Genomic DNA, 26,190 nt, shown 5'->3' on the forward strand with positions numbered 1-26,190 from the left:
ACAAGCAACAATTGAGATTGCCATATACTGCAAGTTTTTCTTCTATGTGGAAATGAAAGAAATGCTGCTGCTGCTGCTGTGTTGTAGTGCCTTATAGAACCGTTTACAGACTTCTTTTGTAAATAGATAATGTTACTGACCATGACCTTCTTACCATGTTAGCTTACCATACATTTTTGTATGAGGTACAACAGCTTGCATTAACATACAGTCAGCTTGCGTTAATTTTATTGGCTTGAGCTGTGATGGCATACTACACTTTCAACTAACGTGTTCTTGTTTTATACATGTGGTTATTCTGAATGATTGGTAAACTAGTACAAGTAGGTTTTATTCATTTAAAACTTTACATTTGAGTCTTCTCATTATATTTCATAGTGAAATAAGGACTGTCTGGATTATAAACTAGTTACAAACTGCATTTACAGTTTTTATTTCTACGTTGGGAGCTCTTTAGGGAAATGTAATGAGAGCTGAATTTCAAACTTCTTTCATGTTTCTTCTGCAGTTCCAGAAATTGGTACAATATATAATGATGAATCAGCTTTTAATTTATGTTGGCTTTCCTGTGGGTATTCCTGTTATCTTTCAGCTGTTCTTGGTAACTAGTGCGTTGAGAATAAAATGCTAGTTTATGTTTTGTTAAAGATGTTGGAAATGAAAGTAGAACTTGACATAAAAATTCGTAGAGATGCGTTGTATGCAGAAGAGCAAAGAAAAAGTGAACTTTAAACAGAAGGTTGAAGCTACTGTTGGTTTAGAAACTTGTCGATGCCGTGAATATCTGTAAAGTAATGCTGTTTCACTGAACTCTTATTTACATTTGTGGTTCATATGCTTGCGTCTTATGTAGAAAATGAACAAGTAGGATATGACATATCATTTACTTTGTTGCTAATTATCATACTGCCTATGTCACTATGGCCATATAACTGCATATGGAATTGAAGGCGAAGGAGATTTTCCTCTCTAAATAGTATTTTGGTTTTGTCTGACTGGCTTGTCCATTTGAAAGGAAGGTTTTCTAATTTTACCCATGTTGAACACTTTGTTCAAGCTGAGAATGTATTTGCAGGGAAGTACTAAAGTTAGTAGATTTTATAAAATAATTTTAAAATGCTTCTGAAAGTATCTTCTGAAATAAGTATAGCAGTGTGTATAAACTTCAAGCTTCTGCAGGAAAGTAAATTCAGCTTTAAAAACATAATATTTGCTCTGGTTTACAGTATCAAATTTTGATGTGACTTTCACCTTTTTAATCCCTATCAAATGAGTTAAATGGAGTGGCTAGAAGTTATTTTACCCTAATGTAGGATTGAATCCAAATATATCTGTCTGTGAAAGAGTCTCACTAACTATACTTGGAACTGAATTGTGACTTAATGACTTAAATTCACAGTCGCTACGGGTATAGATGAGGCCAAAATCTAGTGCAACCCACAAATGTTATAGGCAGAAGCATTTCAAAATTCTTTGCATTTTCTTCATTTAAATATAAAACTATTTACTGCTAGTCAGTATTGACATCCTGTGTTTCAAGGAAATCTAGTATGATGTAAGGTATAATTTATGTAGTAAATTGTGTAGCTTTCTTTTTTCTGTTTTCTTTTTTCTGTTTTTTCTTTTTTCTGTTTCCTATTTACATAGTCAAGAGGCATAGAGGAATCCAGTAAAGTAATCTTATTACTCTTTGAAACCATCATTTTAGAAAAAATGAGAGTTAATGAAGAAGCACAAGAGTGGTTGTGGTTTTTGTCTCAGGGAAGTGTGATTTTTTAACTGTTTTCTGTCATAAGTGATAATATCCATGCTAATAAGGCTTCTTCTAGGACTGACACAGAATCTTAAGCATTCAATTTTTTTCATTATAAAGTTTAGAATGAAACAGTTTCATTGTTTCTATCAAATAATGTTCTCTTAATTACCCTTTGGTTTGAGTATCATAAAAAGTCAACTTGTGACTTGTTTCAGTAGGTCCTTGTCAGTAGTTCCACTGTATAAAAGACCACATAGAGGAAAGTCTTACAGAAGAAACCGAAATAATGGTCTCCATTCTGTTAGAGATAAGGGGTAGGTACTACTGATCAGGAGCAGAGAAAAATCTTAAGTAGAGAAAAAAGTCTAGTCTAAGGATTATCTTTTCTTTAAAATCTCAAAATAACATAATTACACACACTCACAAAAACAAATAAACCAATAACAACAACAAACCCAAGCTTCTTAGTGGTTCTAAAGGCTGCTTTGACTAGTTTGGAAAAAATTAAAAACATGCTAGGTACTTTCACTTGGAATGGTTCTAACTAATATTTTTAGCAACTCCAGTACATACAGACTCTTTAAGGCAGTTACAGTTACAGGAGCCTATACTCCTGTGGTTTTTGGACTACATGATCTCTATTTTAATCCCAATGATGTTCAAGGAATGTATGACTATATGTGTTTCCTTTGCAACCCTGTCAGCAGTAATTCCCAGAGTGCAAGACACAGTGGGTTGTTATTGCAACTAAAGGTCTTGTGATTCTTGAATATGAAAGTTAGTCTGGCGTAGGTGTGTCTCTGTGTGTTTTCTGAAAGTCACAATTCAGTAGTCATTACCTTAACTTGTGCTACTTAACGAGCATTATTTATTTCTATGCTTTATCTGACAATTTCATAAAATGACCTAATAATGAAGATATTTTGATTCAGTGACTAAAGCAGTGAAAATCTAAGTTATAAGGGCAATGCTGTGCTCTCCATGTCATCTTGTGCCAAACTGTAAGAGATTTGCATCAGTGTTTCTTATTTGCATCATGTTTGAGTGGAACTGTGCAAATCACTTAAGAAAGTTGAGGGGCGGGAATTCTGCATTGGCTTTATTTTTTGGCTGTTTATACAACAACATTGTTGCATGGTTTTTAAATGATACTTTTATACAAAGCATATTTCTGTGATATATATACTTAGTCCATTCTCTGTCATAGCAACTATCAAACCTCACAGTAATTTTCACTTGGATAGGGTGGGCCTCTACACTTCTGCGTAACGGTTAATCATGAATACTGCCTGAAGCTATATAGCATTTTTCTGCACTACGGTAGATGGTACTAGGGATAATATTCAGAAATATTACATGTGAAGAAGAAAAGACGTGTTATGTACTCTTGAAGTCTATGAACCAACAAGCTAAATGTGTGATGATGGTTTGTAGTATAAAAATGAGCTAACTCAAGCAAAGCAGGTCTTTCTCCCTGTATATTCTTCTGTTTGACTCTTCACAGCATGGTTTCATTTTCGTAGCCTCTACAATGTGGTTTCATGTTTCCGAAGTCATATAATGACAGTAAGGATTGTGATAATCAGCAGCCTATTTACTTATAAAGAGTATCTGTAAACATAACTGAACTAGTGTGTTTGTATGTTTTCAGTGACACCTGTTTACAGCAACAGGCCTTACGCAGTGACCTTTAGAAAAATGAAGCTGTGACCAGCATTAAGTGTTGCTGTATGTTGGCCCATGTCAGAAAAAGCTGTGTAATCCTTGTACATAGCCTGTATGCAGGTTGAAGTGCATGCATGTGTGTGTGCTGCTGTTTCATGAAGGAAAGCTGCACTGAAGTCTATATTGGTAATGAATGGGGATTATTGGTAATGAATGGGGTTTATTTTTATAAAGTGCATATGCATAATATGTATATAAATATATGTACAAATCTTCAGTGGTAGTTACAACGTACAGGAATGAAATGTTTTCATGCCCAATGTTCCTTTTAACAAAAAAGAATCAGAATTTCGTATGGAAAATCAGTGTGTTGTGAAATAATGGATTAGAGTTGCAAATATCTTTTTATATTTAATTAAGATCTTTAAATATAACTAGAGAAAACTATTCATTGTATATGTACTTGATCATTGAAATGTTATTGCAGTGAGAGTCTGGCTTGAATAATGGTATAAGATCAAACCCTTGCAGTTAAAACCATTTTTTAGATCCATCAGTGAATGGCAAAAGAAAAAGAATAAGTCATTTCAATTTAGCTTTTAATCTTTTAGCATTGTTTGTTTTGTCTCCATATTTCTGGGTTTATTTTGAAATTCTTAGGTGGCACTGCATATTTTGAGGCAGCTTGTGGAATCTTTACCCTCACAGGAGACTTTTCTCTCAGCATTGCAAATTAATTCAAGCCTTATAATCTTTTATGTTTTCAGTTAACAGAAAATAAATTTGTCACACTCAGTATTACAGAAAAGGCTTCAGAATCTAAAACAAGGCTACATGGTTCAGGAGTTAGAATGATACTTAAAGCAATTTTAAGATTTTATGTCATTTGTAACTTTGGGTATGACAATACTGCTTTAGTGGAATATTTAAAGAGTCCACAATCTGGATCTCAGTAACTTCATTGTTCCTGTTAATTTTAAAGAAAAAGTCATAGGCTTTATTATTTGTCATAGTTTATCATTTTAATTTTCTACATTACTTTTACATATGTTGGAGTACTGCCTACTGTACATGCCATTGTCACATGTAACACATTTCTTTATCTAACTTTAAATTTGCTGATTTCTTTTTCTGTTCCCATCATTCCGTGCATTTAATTCATTGAAGAACAAGAGAATTTTAACTCTTCCACAAAAGGTAAATATTTATGTGATTTTTTTACAAATGTTTGGCAACTGTTTATACTGGCTTTTCTTTTAATATATTCCATGTCAGTATATAGTATTTATTTAACAGGTGAAAAGGATGTTTCTTAAGTATCTATATGCTATGTTATCCCTCTTTAGAATCTGAAAGTCATTCCTCTTGTGATTTCTAATTTTCCCATGCAAATGCAATATGCTAGACTTACCAGGAGTAGTCATAGCATTTTACATGGCTCAGAAGCTGCTTGATTGATTTAAAGTTCATCCAAAGACTAAGATTTTACCTAAGCTCTTCTTGAGCTCTGCACAACAGCTGGTTCTAATACAATTGTGATGATGCAGCCATGGCTCTTTGCATCTGTGAAGGATGTTTCATAGGTCGGGGCTTAGGAACAGTTGAAGGTGCTGATGGCCAGAAACTATCCTTCCTATGCAGAGACATTCTGAAGACAAGTTAGTTCAACATGAGCTGTATTTTATTTGCATGACAAGCCCTTGACACTCAGAAAGCTGGGGGTGTTGTAGGGCAGGTTTCTGCAGGCAGGCAGACAATCTGCACGGGTGTAGCTTTGACCTCCTATGAATTCCCCCTAGCATGTGCTGATACCAGTGAGTCAGTGAGTGCAAACAAGGCTGTGCCATGAAGTGAGAAATACAGCCTGTCACATCCCCACCAAGGCATGTTGCAGAGAGGTCCCATTTTTATTTTTTTTCCAAAAGTAGGAGTCATCTCAAAGTCAGAATGAACCTCAGAGAGAAAAAAGAACAATTTAATCCATTTTCATGTTAACAGCAAAATACTATACTGCATGAACATTAATATAACAGATTAATCTTTTCTAAATTCTACTTGAGTCCTTCAAGATTTGGGGAAATTCTGATCTCAATACAGTCTTTGGTGGGCCAAAGCCAAATTATGCATTCAACTTGACACAGAATATCCACTACAACTTCTTTACGTTGTGAAAGGATGGATCCCAGTCATGTGTTCATACTTCCTTAGGTAAAATACAGCAGCTATTTTACTAGCTATGAACTCCAACATCCAAGACAATACTGGGGAATATGTTTTCACAATAACGTAAAAAATAAAGTGAAAAATAAATAGTATTTAAATTAAGTATAAGCAATTGCAGATTATGTTGCAGTGTTAAGTATGTACTGTGAAATGTCTTAAGAAAGTGTTAAGAATGGTTAATTTTGTAATTTATTTCTGTCATTTTTGATTTCTTCAGTACCTATATTTCTTTCAAACAGAACAATACAAATTAATTATGTCAGTTTATTGTTTGTGACTCTTCAAGTTCACAAACCTTGCTCTGTGATTTGGACTGCAGTGGATGTTTTGTCGTTTAAAACAATTGATTTTATACAGAGAAACTAGAACATGCCTGTAAGAGGTTTGTGAAAGCTCGTTTCCACAGGATTTGGATGGATTTGGCCCAAGTTTTGGCAGTGTGTAGAAGGTGGTGGGATCTCTGGACACCTGGGTTCCTCTGGCTCACAGGAGCATAAGGCTGACTGCAGATGCAGCCCGAAGGCAGAAAAAAGTTGGGCAGATGAGTTGCTGGGGAAGTGGAGTGGTGGCAGTTCTGGGGGGCCATGCATAACCTGAAGTTCAGCTGACTTACATTAGTAAGTCACCTCTGACTTTCCCCAGCACAGTATAAGAGAGGAGAGTTGGTGAATGGGAGATGGAGATGGGGGGTTACAGAATGTTATATGGCAAAAGACATAACTATGAAGGAACGAGTATACTACACGTGTGAACAAACCCCTGCACACAAGCTTACAGAAGACACAATACTTTCTAGTCAGGTAGAGGGACAAGAGCTGCAGGACATCTCCCTCACTATCTACAATGTGTAGCTGATACATACTTTTTAAAGTCACATATGTAGAGAAGCGGTAACAAGTTCTTTATCTTAAAAACTAATTGATTTTTCAGTGTTACTAACCTTATATTTCAAAACATCTATTTGCTCATGATTTCAAAATTGTGTATTTTGTTTGTTTGTTTTGTTTTGTTTTTAATTTCCCAGTTTAGCTTTCTGTGGATTTTTAAAGTCCTGAAAATTATCACACAGATACTTCTTATGTGCATAATATTGCAAAATTCAGCCTGAAGGCTGAGAAGAAATAACTCGGAGATTCTCTGTTATTTCTGAAATGCTTCATCCTAGTCCACCACCAACATCAGTTTCCTCTCTTCTATGAGTGCTCCCTTCCCCTCTCCCCTTCCCTTACCTGCTGCGCTGGGGAATTCTCCCATCCAAGTCGTATTGCTGCTTTATTCCCTTGCCTTTGCTCTGGATATTGCCACTGCCATTTCTTCTCCAGCTTTTACCTTTCACTGTCTCAGTCCAGATACTGCTTCTTTTTCCCCAGTTTCCAAACACAGAACATCTAAGCAGCACAGGGAGGGCAGCACTCCTGACTTTTCAGTGTGGAAAGGCATATAGGCCTCTGCACTGCATTGTAGCTCTTTGTCACTGTTCAACTTTTCATCTTAGTGTGAAGAATATGTAGACTGAGAGAGAACAGGTTGGATCTCTGTTGGCTTCTGGGATAAGTGCAGTTCCCTGTTGCCCTGCTAAAATGTGCTGTTTCCTTGACTCTACACAAATGGGGAGAAAACCACGTGGGGGCAGAGTAGCCATCTCTGTTACTAATTGGCAGATCCGTACCTTAGTAGTCCTGGCAATAAGCAATATATTCCTCTGGTTGCTGCCAGCAATCCGATATTTGTTGTAGTGCTTTTGGATGTCCTGAACCTCAGCTTCTTGAAAGAGCTAGTGAAATCCATTTTTTAAAAAATTCCTGGTCATTTAGAGATATGATGGGAGTTAACAGTGCTCTTAGAAAGCTACCACAAAATAGTTTTTATGAGATAAATTTTCATTTCAACTTACTTTTCAGTAGCTGCTTTTGTATAAGCAAATGTGTTGGACTTTTAGACTGTTTCACTTAGTTTGCTTCATAAAGAAAGCTGTTAAGGGTTACAGACGTCTGAACTACTGATGTCAATTTCTTCTTAATTTTTAGCTTACTCCAACAATTAATAGTGCAGGTGGATGCATCATCCCTGGAAGTGTTCAAGGCCAGGCTGGATGGGGCTTTGAGCAACCTGGTCTTGTGGAAGGGCAGGGGGGTTGGAACTAGATGGTCTTTAAGGTCCCTTCCAACCCAAACCATTCTGTGATTCTGTGACTTGGATGATTCTGTGTTTGTTGCAGCTGTCACCATTACATGAACTAATATAGCCAGTGCTAAGATACCCGTAGGTTTTCTGTAGTTCTAAAAAGACCAATGTGGTTATCAGCTTTAATCACAGATCAGGTAATGTCACCTGTGGTTCTGGCATTCAGCCCATATTTGGGTTTGAGCAAGAATGACCTTTTAGAAAGGTATTTTCACTTAATCACTGCAAGCAATGAGTTTGTTCCTATGCTTAGCCACTTGGTTTTTTAAACGTCATATTACTTATTTGACTGTAACTTCTTCCTAACCACTGGACATTATTGAACCTGTGTCTGTTCAACTGAAGAGCCTTCTACTCTTAGAAATCTTCCCATGCGTAAATAATTACAGCCCCCATCAAGTCACATATCTGCTTTCTTTTTAGTCATTTCCTAAATCTCTTTCTGCAAGACTGTTTTTTGGACTTTATAAAATTCTCATGACTTCTCCCTTAATCTTCTTTAACAACAGTATGCTTGGAATTACAGTCTTCCTGAAATATCTGAATCTATTGACCTTAAGTTGAGTATCTCCCAGTCCCCATGTTTTCTTTTCAATGTCCTAAAACTCCCTTTCTCTTTAAGATATTTAAGAATTTGGTGGTTTTTTTTGTAACCATAAAGAAGTGAGAAAGTTTATCTTCATGTTACTTTGCCTTCTCTCTTGCATTATTACTTGCTGCAAAGCAGCTGGTCTCCACTTCCAAAATCGTGACATTTCGCTGGAGATGCATGTGTAGCACAGGCAGTAGTTCAGTGTTGGGTGGAAGATGCTTTTCCTTAGAATCTGGTGATGGTCAAGAATCCAAGATGGTCACATGGCTACACAGGAGGTAGTTCCAGTGCTAAAATAATCATTATCTCTTTTTTCAAATGTATGAGTGAGTTCTTTTGAAATATTATTTATTGTCAAGACTCAAAGTTTTTCAAATTCTGCAGAATTAGGCTGTCTTTGATGATCATTGTAATGTGAAAGAGATGGATATCTAAACGTGTAAACTTGCAAATTAAAGACTAGAGAGCTATAAAATACAAGCTCCATGCTAGTTCAGTGTTGCTACCTAGGGTACAGTCCTTATTTAAATGGACCCATGTTTCATGCATTAAGTGATCAGTTTAGTAGATGGGCACTAAATGGCATTATGCCATTTAAGAAATTATGCACATAATATATAGCTTAGTCCTTCTTTCAAACCTTAAAGAGGGGATTTAAAAACTCAAGATGAGTTTCTTTTGCACTTCTCACTACTGCTAGTGCAGCTTTGGTAGTGCTCACTGACTTTCATAAAACTGGTCTTAGTCTGGTTTTGATACCAATGCAGGTTGAAGTTATTTTAAAGTCAAATTTTGTGCATTGTTAAATTCACATTCTTTGGATGGCAGAAATATGCCATATGCGGCATTCCGTCTATCTACTAATTTGGTGTAATATTTCTAAAAAAAAAAAAAAAAAAAAAGAGAGAGAGAAAAAAACTAAAACTTGTTTTATCTGCCATAACACATATTTTTAGTATAGTATATTGCTTATGGTTCTGCTATTCTGTACATATGTTACATAAGGTAGCATATATTCTGAATGGTTAGTATTCTAGCTAGGTGTAACCTATCATCGGTTGAAATATATACTAGTTCTCTGAGGACATAGATAGAGATGAGGGATGTCAACTACTTGATGCTATCAGATGTAATTCTATAAACCTTACCGTAGTGCTGACATATTAAAAGAAGTATGACTGTAGTATATTGGAGAGGAACTCTTTATCAGGAACTTCATTGATAGGACAAGGAGTAATGGTTTAAAAGTAAAGTGGTTTTAAACTAAATGGTTTTAAAATAAAAGGTAGATATAGATTTAGAAAGAGGGTAGATTTACATTAGATATAAGGAAGAAAGTTTTTACTCTGAGGTTCATGAGGCACTGGCACAGGTTGCCCAGAGACGCTGTGGATGCCCCTTCCCTGGAAGTGTTCAAGGCCAGGTTGGATGGGGCTTTGAGCAAGCAGGAGGTGTCCCTGCCCATGGCAGGGGGGTTGGAAGTAGGTGATCTTTAAGGTCCCTTCCAACCTAAGCCATTCTATGATGTAAATTCTTAGTAAACAGATAATCTCTTGGAAAAATTAAGAGATGGCCATCTCCATTAAAATGAATACATAAATTGATTTTCTCTGAGGGTAGTTTGCAGGCTTAAAATAAGAACTGTAGTTGTTTATTTCTTACCTCCTGTTAGTAACATAGTATGGATTTGCATATTTTAGACAATCAAAATAGAGCATGTATTTTATATGCTTTTAGTAAAAAGAGAGAATTTCTTTCCCTGTGATGGAAACATGTACCAAGAACTGCCTTTAATGTTAATCAAAACTTCTATTATCACAAGAAATACATGCAGAATTTTTGTGAGATTATAAGTACAGACAAACAAACAAACAAAAAAGCCCTCTTCCATTAGGTACTTACGTTAAATCGTTCTTTTTCTCATGCTATTATCACCTTAGCAAAGATTAGAAATCTAGATGTTAGTTGTACTTGCAGCATATAATATAGAATCCTTCAAGATGTGTCATGAATTACAGGTGTACATGAATTGTACATGTACAATGAAAACATGAAGTACAGTCTTCAAAAGGATGTTTCTTGAATGACATCTGAGGAAAAGACCCAGGTAGAGCTGGTAGGCCTCTAGAATAGGAGATGGTCTTAATCTTTGTGAGATCATATCTTTTTGCTCTGAATCCCATTCACAGTGGAAGGCAGATGGGACTTAGCGAGTTGAATAATAAACTAAGTGATAACTATGGGAACTTATGTCTGTTTGATGGAAAAACATTCAGAACTACACTGGGCAGTTAATTCTTGGTAGCTTGCTGGGTTGACCCCAGCCAGCAAGTAAGCACCCACAGTCTATTTGCTGCCAGCCTCCTCCACAGCTGGATGGAATTGCTGTGAGAGAACTAGGAGAACAAAAGTGTGTAAAAACTTGTGGGCTGAGTTATAGACAGTTTAATACGTGAAAGGAAAAAAAAAAAAGGAAAAAAAGCAAACTGCCAAATGATGCAAAAGCAATTGCTCACCACCTCCCACCAGCAGACTAATGCCCAGCTCATCTCCATGGAATGGCTACCTTGGAAAGACAGTATTATTGCTGACCATGGCGTTAAATGGCATGGTCATTTAACCTCCTTTGGTCAGTTGGGGTCAGCAGTCCTTGTTGTGTCTCCTCCTGGTCGCTTTCCACCCCCAGCCTAGTTGCTGGGGGACAGGATGAGAAACAGAGAAGCCTTTGATGCTGTGAAAGCGCTGCACAATAATAGCTAAAACATTGGAGTGACACAGATGTGAAACACAGCACTGTATGGGCTGCTGTTAAGAAAATTACCTCCATCCCAGCCAGACCCAGTACTCTTGGCATTACAGGAATCAGAATGGTTTCTAAATATATTAATGGGGTTGAAGAATACTATTTTGATTCCATTTGTATGTCTGTCTTTTCTCTCCTGCATGGCTTGATTGTTTATGTACATTATTGTTGTACAAGCTTCACAAGGTGTACATAAGAAAACCCCTTAAACTCCTTGGTTCTAAACTTGCACCTTTTATTTAAGCAGTCCACTTCATGATCTTTCTGTTTTCAGTACTTCTTTTACTGATTGATCTCAGATCTGAATCAACAGCTCTTAAAGCAATGAGGGTGATAGCTCTTCAAAGTGACTTCTGACACCAAAACCAGTGATGTGTTGACACAACTGACATTGGTGGTAGCTGTACCACTAATTGGAGATGCTTGTGGTAAATCTCCATATTTAGAATTATATGGCCACAGCAAAATTTAGAGGTTTTGGGATTACAGTGCTTCAATATGTACTTATGGTGTAGTCCTACCTCTCAAGAGTTCCAGGAAAAGCATTCTGTAAATACTGATGTTCTAAAAGAAAATAGATCCATATTTTTTTCAGAGACAGGTTAAGTTCTTGTAGTATTGTTTATGTCAAATTTTCATTACCTGTGGTAACCAGCTGTGTTCCAAGAAAGTACTGTGATTGTATGGTGATGTCACTTATGGTTGTTACAGCTTCTGCTCATGTGGTTTTGCTACTGTGTTAGATTTTTTTTCTGCTTCCTGTAATTAGCATGTAAAGAGTAGACCAGTCTACTTTTCAGGCAGACAAAATTTTCCATCAGAACTAGGTATAGCATACGCTCAGATGTGCATGGTGAGCAAAGCTGAAAAGAACATAGTTGTATTTTCTAGAGCAGACTTTCATTTCACCCAATTGCTTGCTTAGAAGTAAGTCTGAATGTTTTTTGCACATTTTGCTCCATGCACAAAACTAAATTTCTCTCTTAGAATATTTAGATTAATTTTACTGTCCTCATCAATTGTTCTCATGTTACTTTATATAATGATATCCAATAATGGAAAACGTATGTGTGTGGTTAAGGATTTAAATACAAGTAAAATCAAGAATTACTAAGTCAAGGTTGACAACTTACTCAGTCTTGACTGTAGTAGTTTTTGTGCATACTCACTGGACTAGGGTCTCTTTAGATAATAGAATATTCTTTTTGATAATAGAATATTCTTTTTCAGGTATCGTAAATAATACAGATTAACACTTTTCCATATAATTTTTTTAGTATAATATACAGTTAACAGGGTGAAGCACCTAACAGTCACACAGTGAAAGGGTTATTTTTAGAGTAACCTGTGCACAATACACCTATAGGGCTAAATTTTTAAAGGGGTCTCAATATTCCCTCTGATTTTTATATCCTCAGTCTCTTTCATGCATGTATGATAGGATTAAGATAACTGAGTTTTTGACTTCAGTCAGTAATTGACGTGTCTTAATCCTTTCATATCTGTCCATAAAATAAGAGGCCATCTTTAAAAATTTCACCTAAAGTGCTCAATTTTGCCTTCAGATACCTCCATGCAACTTCCATTGAAGTAATTGGAGCTGTGCCTGCATATCTGATGGTGGAACTGGACTCATTGCAATTAAGGTACACGTTTACCAACATAATTAGTCATCTGGAATAATCACTGGGCCCAGTGTGACATTCTGCATGTGCAGAATTTCCTACATTGGACCCTCTGCAGTGTGGGAGGTTGAAGATTATGGTGATAATTTTATCTCTTGCCTTAAATTTGTAGCTGTAGCAGAACTTTAATGAAATTTGCTGTACTTAATTTTCCTATTTTTAAATATGAAACGTGGAAGGAGGACATGAAAACAACATATTTTTCACAGTGTGATATCTTTGTATATTTTTTCATATCCAACCAGTGCACAGATAATCCATGATTTCCACAAACACATTATGGGTGGTATGTGCGTGCACAATTGTGGTTTGTGCAAGAGCACACAGTTTAAAATATCCAACACTGAGGACACCGCTTTCTTTTTGTGTATCTTTGTGCTTGCAAAGCACAAAATAATAAGTAGATGTGTAAAGAATCACACAACTAGCAGCATAAAACCCACATAGGGTAACTTTGGTGCCTCTTGATTCATAATACAGATCTGTAAACATCATGATAGCGTGCCTGTTTTCCCCTAAGTTAAAATTCTGTGTTTTGTGATTGAAAATCAGTTCCATGCAGCTTTTAAATTGGTGTCTGTCTCCTGTCACTGGTCTGGGAGGGGCTGTTTACAAAAATATTGAGTTTTAAAACTAATCTTTGGAGAGGATCATGTAGGTCCATGATTGACCTAAAAGCAGAAAAAAGATTTTGCAGGGTTTTTTCCAAATAAAACACCCATCTTGAATTGATGACCACACAAAAAATTCCAGCTAAAAGAAGTCGTTCTTCTCAGATGTTATAACCTGTGAAAACCTATGAACATACTGAGTGCTCCAGTAAATTAGAATAGTGACTGGTGAATATTTGTGTCTAGTTCTAGAACTGTTATGAAATGCCAGTTTTCAAGGTTTTGGTTTTATTGGTATTCCTTTGCATTTGTAGTGCCACCAAGTTTAAGAATGGCAGAATATGCTGTTCCCTCTGGAAATTATGCACTACCACAAAGGTTGACTTACTTTAAGGAAGCTTTAGCCCAAGTGATTTCACACCAATCTTTCCTTTAGTGCAAAGGCATCTTCCTGTGGCAAGCACAGCCAATATTAATTGTTATAACTTGTTCAAATTGAAGAAGATGCTGTTTATAACATCAAAACTTCCTGAAGGTTTAAGATGAATTTTTTTAAAGAAACATTATCACAGGGGAATTTAAAATACAAGAAGATACAATACAATTTATTTGAAATAGAAATAAGCATTAGAGAATAAAGTAGCATTTTTAAAGGACTTTTTGTTAAAAAAAAAAAAAACAAAAAACTAGAAAGTTTATTGTATTTTTACTGTGACAGGTTGAATGGAGAGATTATCTCTTAAAAATAATGTTTAGGTATGGTGAGGAGTTATGTTTTAATATAGTAATAGGACTTAATTACTTTCAAAGTAAATTTTAATACCTGTTTAATGCATTAACTCTTAGAATGCTACTGTAGTTATTTTCTACAGTTAAGCATATACATGGTTAGGTGGTCATAGATTTATGCCCTCTGCATCTAGAATGATTAACAGGTTTATAATTCAGCCTACCACCTAAATTCTTTCAATCTTTCTGTATCTGTTGCACCAGCTTGATAACGTATAGAAAACTGGGATGTCTGCCCATTTTCAGGTAGAAACTCCTGGCAATGGAAGTGGTTGATTTCTTCACATTAGTGTTCCTTTGTGATGTGTTTACACCCTGCTTGTTCTACACGTTTGTACATTTCTTTGTTTTGTTGAGGTGGAAATAAGTTAAAATTGTTGCTAAACCATTTTTTTTTCCCAAAAGTTTTTTTCTCTCTTTTTAATTGATTTTCATTATGTGTTTTTGCAGCAAGCTTAGTAGTGGAGGAGCGAACGAGACAGATGAAAATGAAAGTGCACCGTTATAATCAGACATCAGGGTCTGGTTCTAGTCAAGAACATGAGCGTGAGCAATATACCAAGGTAAAGTTAGCAGTATTCAAATGATACTTTGACTTGAAAATTGAAGGCATAAACATGTTTATTTAAAATATTATATCACCCTCAAGAACATTGTGTTATAAAGTCTGACAGAGGTGTCTTCACATAATAGCTTTGTAACATCATTTTCACCCCCATTTGACATGCTTTAGACTTAGTCTTTGATGTCACCTAAAATGAATCTGTGAAAAGCAGAACACATGAAAAACAGTTCAAGGAAGAAAGATCCTGTTAAACAAAGCTATGTCACCTTGAGGTTTGGAAACCTCAGGCCAGCAAATCCCTGGAGGCTGAAAAAGGCCATATGACATTGTAATGTAATATTTTTGCATCTTAATAATGTCATAGATAAAGTATTTCCTTTCTGGAAATATGTCCCGGTTACATTGATCTTGTTTTCTAATAATAATGTAAGCACTTCCTTTGATAGTTGTGTATATGAAATTACATGAATGAAGAGAGAACATATTTTTTTCTTGATAACGCTGAAATGATATCCCCCAGTCATGTAGGTTTAAAACCATGTAAACCTCTGAGCAATCTGCTAAAGATCTCAGAGATCTTTGCTGCCTCTCACAAGTCAAGCTGTGAGGCGCCGGAGCTGTGACGGGCTAATCTCATTTTGCTCTGTGAAGCCTAAGAAAGGGGGAACATCTGCAGGAGTAATGTGCATGGGCAATGTTTGCTTAGATTTTGTTTCCTTTTTAGAGATGCAGCACTGCTTTTATGTAGTCTAAGAGCAAAAACAAAAACAGCCGTCAGGTGGTTGTGAGGGAAGTGTTCCTGCAGTGCTGTTCTTCCACTGCCGTGGAGGCCTACAACATCGTGGGGTGTTTACAACGAGCCACCACGGGATGGCACTGTGAATGTAAAAGTTCGAATGCAAAAAATTCAAGGACATGTTCAACAACTATGAATTAAAAATAAGGTCTCAGAATAGTAGTAGTTGGAAGAAAATTACAGCTTTTATAAATTTAGACTTTCGTGCCTTAAGAGACACATTTCCATGAAGCTGTTCATATCAGTAAGAGCTAAAAACTTGTATTACATTTTAAAAGAGATGATCTTTCCATTTGTGAACCAGTGCCACACAGAAAACATCAAACTGTCTGTCTCTCAACAGCTGAGGACATCAGGATGCTCCTGGCATTTATTAGTAGTGCAGAACCAGGCTTTTTGTCCTTTCCCCTTCAGTACCACTTCTCTTTGTTTCACAGACTTGATGCTCCTGGAGGCCCAAGTTGAAATAATGGATAATGCAAGGTACTCAGCAGTACAGAAAAATCAGAAATTCACTTAGGAATGGGTGGTAGGCAATTAGGCATCTACCTTGTACCATCTAACGGATTTGAAAAAATTGTTGAAGGGCTTGTTATGGTTAAATATAGGGACAATTTTAATGAGGATGTTTCTTTCTTTGAGACCACCTCACTGTGAACATACGACTTAAATAAATAAAACAATTCTCAAAGGGAAGAGAAATAGGCTGTAAGTCCTCAATTACCAAATTGCCAGGTATTAATTCCACACAAAAAATTGGGATGGGCAGCCTTCTCTAGGTGGCCCTGCTTGAGCTAGGGGGGTTGGACCAGATGACTTCCAGAAGTCCCTTCAACCTTGACCATTCTGTGATACTAGTCAGAAGCCAGAGTTTGCATAGTAATTAGGGTATTTCCTAAATAAAAGGCCAGATTTCTGATTTGGATTTTTTGTGCTTACGGATTGGTTCAAATTTCATATTTTTCCATTATGAGATGCTTTTTTAAAATCCTGACTCTCTTTTTAATATTTATCATAAATATTATTTATGCTCCTCATAAATATTGTTTTTGTTCCTCAATATGCTTCTCTGACTAAGACTAATGTAAATCTGATGTTTGGTTAAATGGTTGGAAAACATCAAACTGCAATTTTATCAATTTCCCTTGTCTTTCTGTGTCTAGCAGTTTCTGTTATTAACTTTAGTTTTTAAATGTATGTGGAAATGAAATCAAAATTGAAATTTCAGCATGATGGGTACTAGACGGAAAGAACTCTGAAATATTTTTTATTCGGATTTTTTTTTTTTAAATCTATGACTAAAACTTTGAGGAAGCAATTTCTCTGTCCATTGTTATAAGAAAAGTATTTTGGTGGTACGTTGTGTTCTGACAGATATGTGCTCCTTGCTAAAAAAGTATTAAAGAGAATGAGTTACTTTTTTTGGACTTTAAATACAAAAATCTTTAACTTCTTATGTATTTTCTACATCATCTTTTGTAGCACGATGAGCCAATCTATAATAAATTGTTAACTGCTGAGAACAAATTATATTAGCACATTCTAACACTCTGTACTATATTCAGTGATGTAGCTGTTTGCTTCATATTGCTATGGTGATAGTAGTCACTTTGATGAATATGTTGTTAAAGCAAGCCTAGTGCTGCTATCTTTCTTTATCCTCAGAAGATGTTGAAGGAATCAAGAAAAAATAGACCAGACAGATGAAGATGAGACAGTTCTAATGAAAATGTGGTTAAGTCATGGCAGGTGATGCAGTAAAGCTAATGAGTGAAAGCACTTAAGGCTATATCTAATTTCTGGTGCCAAAATCGGTGAAAAGTCTTTGCAGGAGCAAGACTTACTTTAATTTAAGAAGAAAAATTGTTCAGTGGTCTAATAGACATTTTAGAATAGTGAGAAAGAAATATTAAGTAGCTGTTAAATAAAGCAGAATTTGTTCCTCTTTAAAATAAATACTTCTTTCTTTACTCCCTTTCTTTCCTCCCTTTTTTTCCTCCCTTTGCCTATTTCTTCAGAAAATATATATTTATATTTCTTAGAGAAATTACACTGTGTTGTACACTGAGAATATATTCTCTTCAGCTTTTCAGAGCAATTGGCTCACATGGATTCAATCCTTCCTCTATTTTAGCATTTGCATATATGCATGGTATATTACACCCAAACTACTTCAAACCTTTCAAAATTTTTTCATCTGTAAGGACTGGAGCTTCGTTGCAGTAGTGAATTACATGTGTACAAAATTAATCTCTTAAATTTAAATTTGTTTCCTCTTGTATTGAAAAAAAATTATTTTTTTTCCCCAGAGGTTTCCCCATGGCCTTCACAATTTCCAATCTATCTGGTTCATTTCTTCAATTTTTGCAATTTCTCCCACTCAGTTTCTTAATATTTGTAGTCTCAGTAGCCACGGACTAGTTTTTCAAGCAGTTAGTGAGTAAACATTTTTAAACATTAGGGTTTTAAACATCTGTTAATGGATTTTGAAAAAGTTAACTGCTGTACAGCATGTGTATAGGTCTTGATGTCTCTTGTACTCTAATTGTTTTAAGATTCTCAAAGACCTCACATACTTATTTCCTTCAGTTTCAGTGAAAGAACTCCATAATTCATCTAAAACTCTTACACCCTAAAAAGCCAAGTGGAAAAACAAACAAACAAACAACTCTGGATTTGGCAAAAGGGTTTAAAGAAGGACTTTAAATATCTGTTTTCCTTCCTTCCTTGTACATTGGTAAGGGTGTAGTGGCTACTATCACTGTTATATATATTTGCTGTTTGAGTGTTTGTGAGAATCAAAACACTTTGGTGGCATAATTCTGCATTTGCACAGATGTAAATGACAGAATATCTTAATTATGCTCTTAATTAAAAAGTCAGTAAGTTTTCATTATAAATGCCACACACAGAACACAAATACCATGCTACAGCTGTTCCAGCTTTCCAGAGAATGTGCAACACATTTATTATTTTTTTTAAGATCTGTTTATTCAAGAGAGTCACTGATCAAAGCACTGTAGTGCCTACTTAAAAGGACAGCATTCTATATTTAGATGCACTACCAACTCAGTTAACTCTATATGTGATTGACTGGAAAGCATTTAGCATAAAAAGAAAGTGTTAGGTTACTGGCACTCTGGATTTAACTTGATAGTTAGTCTACAAGGGTAGGCTTTATAGGAGACAGTATGATAGGATACCACTACCAAAGTATGTGATGCTGGGCAAGGCACCTAGAGCTATGCATAGAAAGGAATCCTCTTGGAGGTTGATATTATAGGTATATTCTTTTGATCTCCCTTCATCAACATTCAAGTGAAAAATATTTACTGTGTATCGTATTGACACTACAGTCACTCCAAGGTAGATACGGTTTCAGAAAATTCTGTAAGATCTTTTCATTTGACTCCTGGGCTTCACCACAACTTTTCCATTGGATGACTTGCTCATTTTTGCTGTACAGGTGCTGGTAGGAGTCACAAACAGGGCCAAGGTGCCAGGCACTGAATCCCAGCACCGTTTGGAGGAACCCTGCGCCAATAGTCATAAAACTCAAGGTGCTTTGTGCCATAATTCAGTGTTTCCTGACAAAATTCCTTGTTAGAGTAAGGTGACTCAAAGGCAGCTATGATCTCAAGACTTGAGTAAGTTCCTCAGTGAACCTAGCCCTTAATGGTTCTGGTCTGTATTTCTTTCCTCATTTTAATTTCCTCATTTTAATCCCCATTTCATTTTCTTATTTAATTCTATTATTCAAAGCACATAATGAGGCATGTATTTTCAGAGGTTAGTCACCTGAGGCTTTTGCTGTAAAGGAGAGGGCACTTCTTCAGTTTCAAAGCTCTGAAATATTCTATTCACCACAGGCTGAGGTGAAAGATCTAGAAATATAAAATCTTAATAATATGGAAAATAATATAATGGATTATTAAATTACTTCTGTAATGCCTTATAATCAGTAAAACTGCTAATGCTGTTAGTCATTAAGGAACTGTGAAAGTATCATCATAGAATGGAATCACAGAATGGTTTGGGTTGGAAGGGACCTTAAAGATCACCTACTTCCAACTCCCCTGCTGTGACCAGGGACACCTCCCACTAGATCGGGTTGGATGAGGCCCTGGGCAATCTGGTCTTGAACACCTCCAGGGATGGGGCACCACAACCTCTCTGGGCAACCTTTCCCAGTGCCTCACCATCCTCTGAGTGAAGAATTTCCTCCTAACATCTAATCTAAATATCCCTTCTTTTAGTTTAAAACCATTCCCCCTTGTCCTGTCATCTGATTGAGCAAAATGTCACTCTCTGTCTTTTTTATAAGTATCCACGAAGTACACTTTTTATTTGTCTGTGCTCTTTTCACTGGTGTCAACACGTCTGCAGTGCATCATACCCCTTTTTTCACCTATTGCTTATGCAGAAGCAGTGACTCCATAGGTGGTAAAGTGAATGGAAGAACTACATTTCAAATGTTTATATTTCAGACAGTTACACTGAAAAAAAATCTGTCTTTGTAATACAGAAGCAGACAAACAGTGCAGATAGTATGGGAATTTGAAGCCAGCTGCAAACTTCAGCAGTGTTCCAAATGAGATAAATAGTGCACTCTGGAATGGAAATGTTACATAAACTTTAACTGCCTAAGACATAGAGTTGAAAGAGAAGTGATTGCACTGAAAAGTTACTTAACTTTGAAGCTTCAGAATGATTTTTGTGTAATATTTAAATGTAACATGACAGAGAAATGTATTACAAATATACACAGTTATGCTGAAGAGCAGTAGGACTCTAGATGAGTGGGACATTATTATTTTATTTTTGGTCCCAACTGGAAACCTGCAGGCTTTTCTCTAATGGAAATATCAAATAAGTGGATCTTGGCTTGTGACTCTTCTCTGAATGACAAGTTCAAGTGTATTTCAACCATAAAGTATTCTTCTCTTAATATTCACTGACTTAAGAGCACTCTGTCTCTGAAAGGGAAAAAAAGCTAACTTCAAAATTGCTTTTATTTTGTTAAACTGTTTCTCCCCCCCTTCCTCCCCTGATCGTTCATATTATTTGAAAGAAAAGAAAATAATCTTTCACAGGAATTAAAACTTTGAGTGACAGCAGTACAAGTTATTTATATGAATTTTCTGCCAAAAAAAAAAAAAAAAGTTAACTAGGAACAGAACAAACTATCTCAGCTGATGTTGAAATTCACAAGTAGCCTGTGCTCTTTCACCAGGGAATCTGTAAGAAAGAAGGGGATAAAGCTATACAAGGTCATGTTTCTTTTTTTCTTTTTCCTCCATTTTTTTTTCCCTGTCATCCTCCCAGCCCTTCTTTCACTCTCTTAAAGTTAGCACTCAGGATAGTGCTAACCTCAGGGGAGGTTATCTGACGTCACTGAGTTAGCTGATTGTCAAAATGTACTGGAAAGGAGTAGGTAGGGAGTAAGAAGTCAAAAAAAAAAATAAAATGTATGCCTCTTGTAGAGGATAGGGAAATCAGGAAACTGTGTTTCACGGCTTGAAGGTGATACATTCATCTGTATTAGGTGTATATTCACCTGAGCTCGTGTTTGCCGGGCTTTTTAAGTCATGCTTTTTGCCAATTGGCTCTGCCTGAAAGCCAGTGCCTAGTTCAGCTGAGGTTATTCACAAGTGGTCACAGCTTTGTCTATAAGTTGCACATAAACTTTTACATAAAACTTACTGCAGTTTTACAGAGCATGGATCCAGAAAATGAACTCCCTAGAGCGTCACGTCAAAAACTGCCTTATGTTGCCACATGTTCATAGTTTTCACATATCATGCCCTGGAAAGTATGGCACTGTTTCAGTCCCTTCCCAGCTGAGGGTCCCTTTCTCTCTAATGATAGTGAATTTTAGTTTTGGGAACCTGGCAATTTAGGTAAGTGTGACATTATTAGGACTGAAGCTTTTTTTTTTATATATGTCTAACTGGTGATGTGGGTAATTTGAGTGTTACGCAATAGATACGGTGTTGCAGTAGGGTTTAACTAACCTAAGCTTCTGGTGTCCACGAAAGTGTACTAGTTTCTACCCTTCTCCACATGCTCTTCCTGCCAGGTCCTCTGCTAGTTCTCACACTTGTGCACAAGTGCGACCAGATCAGGGAACTGATCTGCTTGAGAAAAAATATTATTTTTGTTGTTTGCTTTCTTCACGACTAGTTCTCAAGTATCATAATACAAAGAGATATTTTGACGTAGTAAATACACCTTTTTCCTTTTCTGATAAGTATTGAAAGCAACCCCTAGTGCCACCTGCTTGTATCCACTGCATAAATATTTAATTATTATAGTTTGAGAGTACTAAAGATCCAGCAGCCTATTTAAAGTCCAATGCTGTAATTTATTTCAAGTATCTGACTTATTACATAACTACCGCTTTTGATCTCTTTAGTAGACATGAAAACATTATTTAATATAAATATTCCTCTGAAGTTCATTAAATTTTGTTAGATCCAAAAGCAGCTGTAGAGAATTGTCATACTTAGGTCATTTGTTGTCTCGGTATATGCACTGTGTTTTGATGAGACTCCTCACCCTTTCTTTTCTTGATCTCTAGTATAACATACAAACAGATCAGTACAGAAGTTGTGATAACGTCTCTGCCAAATCATCAGATAGTGATGTCAGTGATGTGTCAGCCATTTCCCGAACCAGCAGTGCCTCACGCCTCAGCAGCACAAGTTTTATGTCAGAGCAATCTGAACGCCCTCGGGGCAGAATCAGGTGAGTTCTCAGTGCAGCTTCAATTGTATCACACCCCCTGTTTTGTGTAGGTGCCAAAATACAACTAGAAATTATTGAAATTAAGTGACCACAGCCATAGAAGTACTTGGGAAATGTTGTCTGTGTACATATAAGCTGTCTTCCATTGCTAGCCTAAGATAACGATACTTTTTTGCACTTAAGTGTCTAAAACAGAAAACAGAAGTTCCCATGAGGTGATGTATTTGTGGCAAGTGGGACTTGAACACACACTATCTCATTGCTGGTTATGAATCAGTGTAATATATACACCAATAAGATATTACAGCAGAAATGTTGGTAGTTTTGTCATATAAAGAATTTGATTTCATATAGGCTTTGTTTTTCTTTCCATCTATGTGTCTATCCCCATACCTGCCTACTTTTGTTTTGCTGTTTTCATCCATGATGACTTACTGGCTTTGAAACAAGTTTTTCTATAGTAACTTTATATCTCTGCTTTAAAATAGGTACATTATCAATAATCAAATCTTTTTCATCCTTGATAATAAGCTACTTTTCTGTTTAGGGCTTTTTAAAAAATGTACAAACAGGATCCTGTCTTCGTTTAACTTGATAAAACTCCCACCAGCAATAATGGCTGTAGGATTGGCTTTGTGTCTATGATAACATCTACCAATGTCTGTACTCTGAAAAATATGACTGTAGGTGCTAGAAGTCAGGATATGAATTAGGAACTGTAAAAAATAAAAAAAATAAAATTATCCCGATGGAGAAAATCAGTCTGCTGAAAGTCTGGATGGCATCATTAAGTACATTGGAACATTTCTAGACAGACTCACCATTCAAAAAATTCAGCTTTTTAATCTGTTCACGAAATGGGAAGGGATGTTAGGGAAAGTCAGAAAGTGGGCTCTGTGTATGAACTAGCTCCACCTTGTTTTATTGTTAAAGAAAGTTCACAAGTGTATTAAAATGTGTTTTAGATGGGTGAAATACGTCTGTATTAATAATGAAATCCATAATCCAGCAGAACACTGTTAGTGGAACTGTAAATGTATTTGAAGTTGGTTGCATTTGAAGTTCAGATCATGTATTTAAATGCTACATTTCATTGTAGCTTAACTTTTTACTACTTGTCTCTTACAGAGGGTTTAATTTTTCCAAAACGCGTATATTTTCTAGATACTGAATTTCCTCAGCTAGGTCTTTTTACAGTATTTTTGGCAGTTTGACCAAAATAGGATTTTTACCCATAACTACCTCCGTGTTGAGAAGATTTTATCAGGAAGGTTACCTGGGTTCATAACGTCTGATCATAAATATCAGAAGGGTCTCAACCCAAGAAAACCTGTAACCTTTTGGTATGGGGGAAGGGGGAAACCTGAGATCAGACCTTTTTTCTCATTCTGCCTCTTTAATTCTAACGAGCAGCAGAGCACATTGGATACAGAATGGGCCAAGGTGGTATACAAAACCAAGTGTTTGCAATGGGAGCTCCAGCTGGGAGAGTTCAGCTTCACTCTAAACTCCTAAAGTTGAGATGTAGTTGGAATTCAGATGGTTTCACTTTCTGATACTCTCCAGAGAATCCATGCATAAGACATGAGACACTTTATAGTTACTTGCTTTAATTTTCTCTTAACTTCAGGTAGTACTTACGTAGTGAATAAAATATATGGTAGTAATATGCGTTGCAGCTCATTCAGTAGAAACATAAGGAAGAAATTAATAAATTCATAAGATACTAATAATTTTAATTATTTTTCATCTAAGCCTGCTGTAGTTTTGCTCCCCCAAAGTATGCATAAAGTGAGAGATGTCTAATGCAGTTAGCTTATTTCAACCATTAAATGCAAAGAAATAAATTTTAAAATCATTTTGATGTTATGTTGGAAAGTATTTTATCCAATAGGTTAACATCTGCTGTTCAAAATTTTTGATGTGAGTTGTTTACAGTTACTTTTGATGATTGGATATTGTGGCAACGGAAAGGTGAAAGTCTTTGGAGATGTGCAAAAATGATGTATGGTAGGAATTTTACATCAAGCGAGGTCGGAATAAAGGGAAGTTGGGTGCCGAAGAAAAGAAAAGGCTTTTTTCTGATGATCTGAGGCAAACATAGATTCCTCTCCTCCTGTGTCTGTACTGGTAGCTTCTGTCATATAGTCCTTAATCACTTCTTGGCACTACTTACTAATTACATGGAAGTGGAGGGTTAATTTGGGGAATGGGTTGATTATATTTTAAAGAGTTTTTCATAGTGAGATTCATCCTGTTCAACTGCAGCCTTAAAAGCTGCATGTGTACCATAGAATTCATCTAAGATTAGGTATTCATTAAATTATTCATCTAACTTCTCTGAATTATCATTAAAAGGAAGGAAACAGCTGTCATCTTGGATGGTTTCCTTCATCTTCAGATAAATGTCAAAGATGGGGGAATTGTCCTTTCCTAGCATTAATTATTATAGGAACCCTAGATGACTAGTTAAGGTAGGTTGTTTACTTGTAGGCATCTAAAATTAAGTGAAATGGATTCTTGCTCTTAATTAATGTTTCTTTGAATTCAACGAATTAGAAATTTGAAGTTCAAGTTTTGTTAGTAATTTGAAGTTCAAATTTTATTTTTGCCTACAAGGAACCTGATGTTAACTTATATCAAGCATGTGGATATGGGGTAGTTGAGCAGGAGGGGCAAGGAAAAGAACATTTTTTTAACTGCCTGTTTTCCATCTTACTGAAACACATTTCCACCATCATCTTCATTTGGAAGTGTAGCCCAGTGGCCATGGCAAGTGTGTGAGTGTAATGTTAAGTTTAAGGTCAAGAAGTTCTTTGAACTGCCAATTTCATGAACCTAGTTATTTTCTCCAGATACCTTCTGGAGATGAGAGCTATGAAGAACCTAGTAAGTATGTAGAAGCTCTAGCAAGGTGTCCCAGTTTTAGCCATCTCACTAAACTAAGTCATCCAACTAGTAGCCTTAGGTGCCTTTTGTATTCAGGAGAAAAATACCTAAATTCAGAATACACGAGCAAGATTCCTGCTCTGATGCACCTTTGGAAAGGTGTCTCCATCTCTCTCTCTGTTGAGTTGAGGAGAATGAATCCTAGAACTAATCACCAGCAAGCTGAGGTAACTGCCTTAAATGGAGAAATGTGACCGGAGAGTACTTCAGCTCTTAGATTAGTGACCTGAAGTTAAGCTGTTCTCCTCTAACATTCCTACATGAGCTGAAAAGCATTGGTTAGCTATTTATATTTAGAGTTGTGGTGTCAAATTTCTGAATGAAATACACCAGCTCGTTTTGAGACAGCAGTAGTTTTAGTTAATGTTGTTAGTCGATATAACCCCATCATCCTTCATATGGCATTTCTGAAAAGGGATATAAATTAAGCTGTTAGGCATGTGAAAATACAAGGTACTGTCTTTAGGGCTGTCACTAAGAAAGCAATAATTCTGCTGTCATTTTGTACAATATTACTCTTAAATGTCAGACTGACTGAAGTTTCAGGTCATAGTGCAGTTTATATCCACCAGCTCTGACAGCATGAACAGTTTCCTGACCTTTCCTCCCAAGTCCTAAGGAAGGAAAAGATCCTTCAAATAGCTAACTAATGCCTTTTCCCCATCAGTCTAGAAGAACTGATGAATCCCTCCCTCTCTCAATTTTGCAGGTTTGGAATTCTGTCATTTTGGACAGTGTTCTATATTATCCTATATTTATAAATATTTACTTATTTTTATTCAAACAGTAAAGATTTTAAAACATGACAATACATCTTTATCTTGT

At 36.1% G+C, this 26,190-nt stretch overlaps 1 protein-coding gene across 16 annotated transcripts in view; it reads left to right on the top strand.

The window, feature by feature from the left end:
* The window catches only part of RIMS1 (regulating synaptic membrane exocytosis 1), a 317,035-nt gene that overhangs the window by 226,747 nt on the left and 64,098 nt on the right, over positions 1-26,190 (top strand). For 9 of the 16 annotated variants that reach the window (XM_040552071.1, XM_040552073.1, XM_040552075.1 and 6 more), the window contains 2 exons: positions 14,759-14,871; positions 22,250-22,416. The exons of 5 other annotated variants lie outside the window; for them this stretch is intronic. In XM_040552071.1, coding sequence (XP_040408005.1) covers positions 14,759-14,871; positions 22,250-22,416 — 280 coding nt within the window. Of the gene's footprint in view, positions 1-4,588; positions 4,619-12,785; positions 12,870-14,758; positions 14,872-22,249; positions 22,417-26,190 lie in introns of those variants that run through there. 2 more of the 16 variants (XM_040552091.1, XM_040552087.1) reach the window with 2 other exon arrangements.

Source organism: Cygnus olor, chromosome 3 (assembly GCF_009769625.2).
Source record: "Cygnus olor isolate bCygOlo1 chromosome 3, bCygOlo1.pri.v2, whole genome shotgun sequence".
Taxonomy (NCBI): Eukaryota; Metazoa; Chordata; class Aves; order Anseriformes; family Anatidae; genus Cygnus; species Cygnus olor.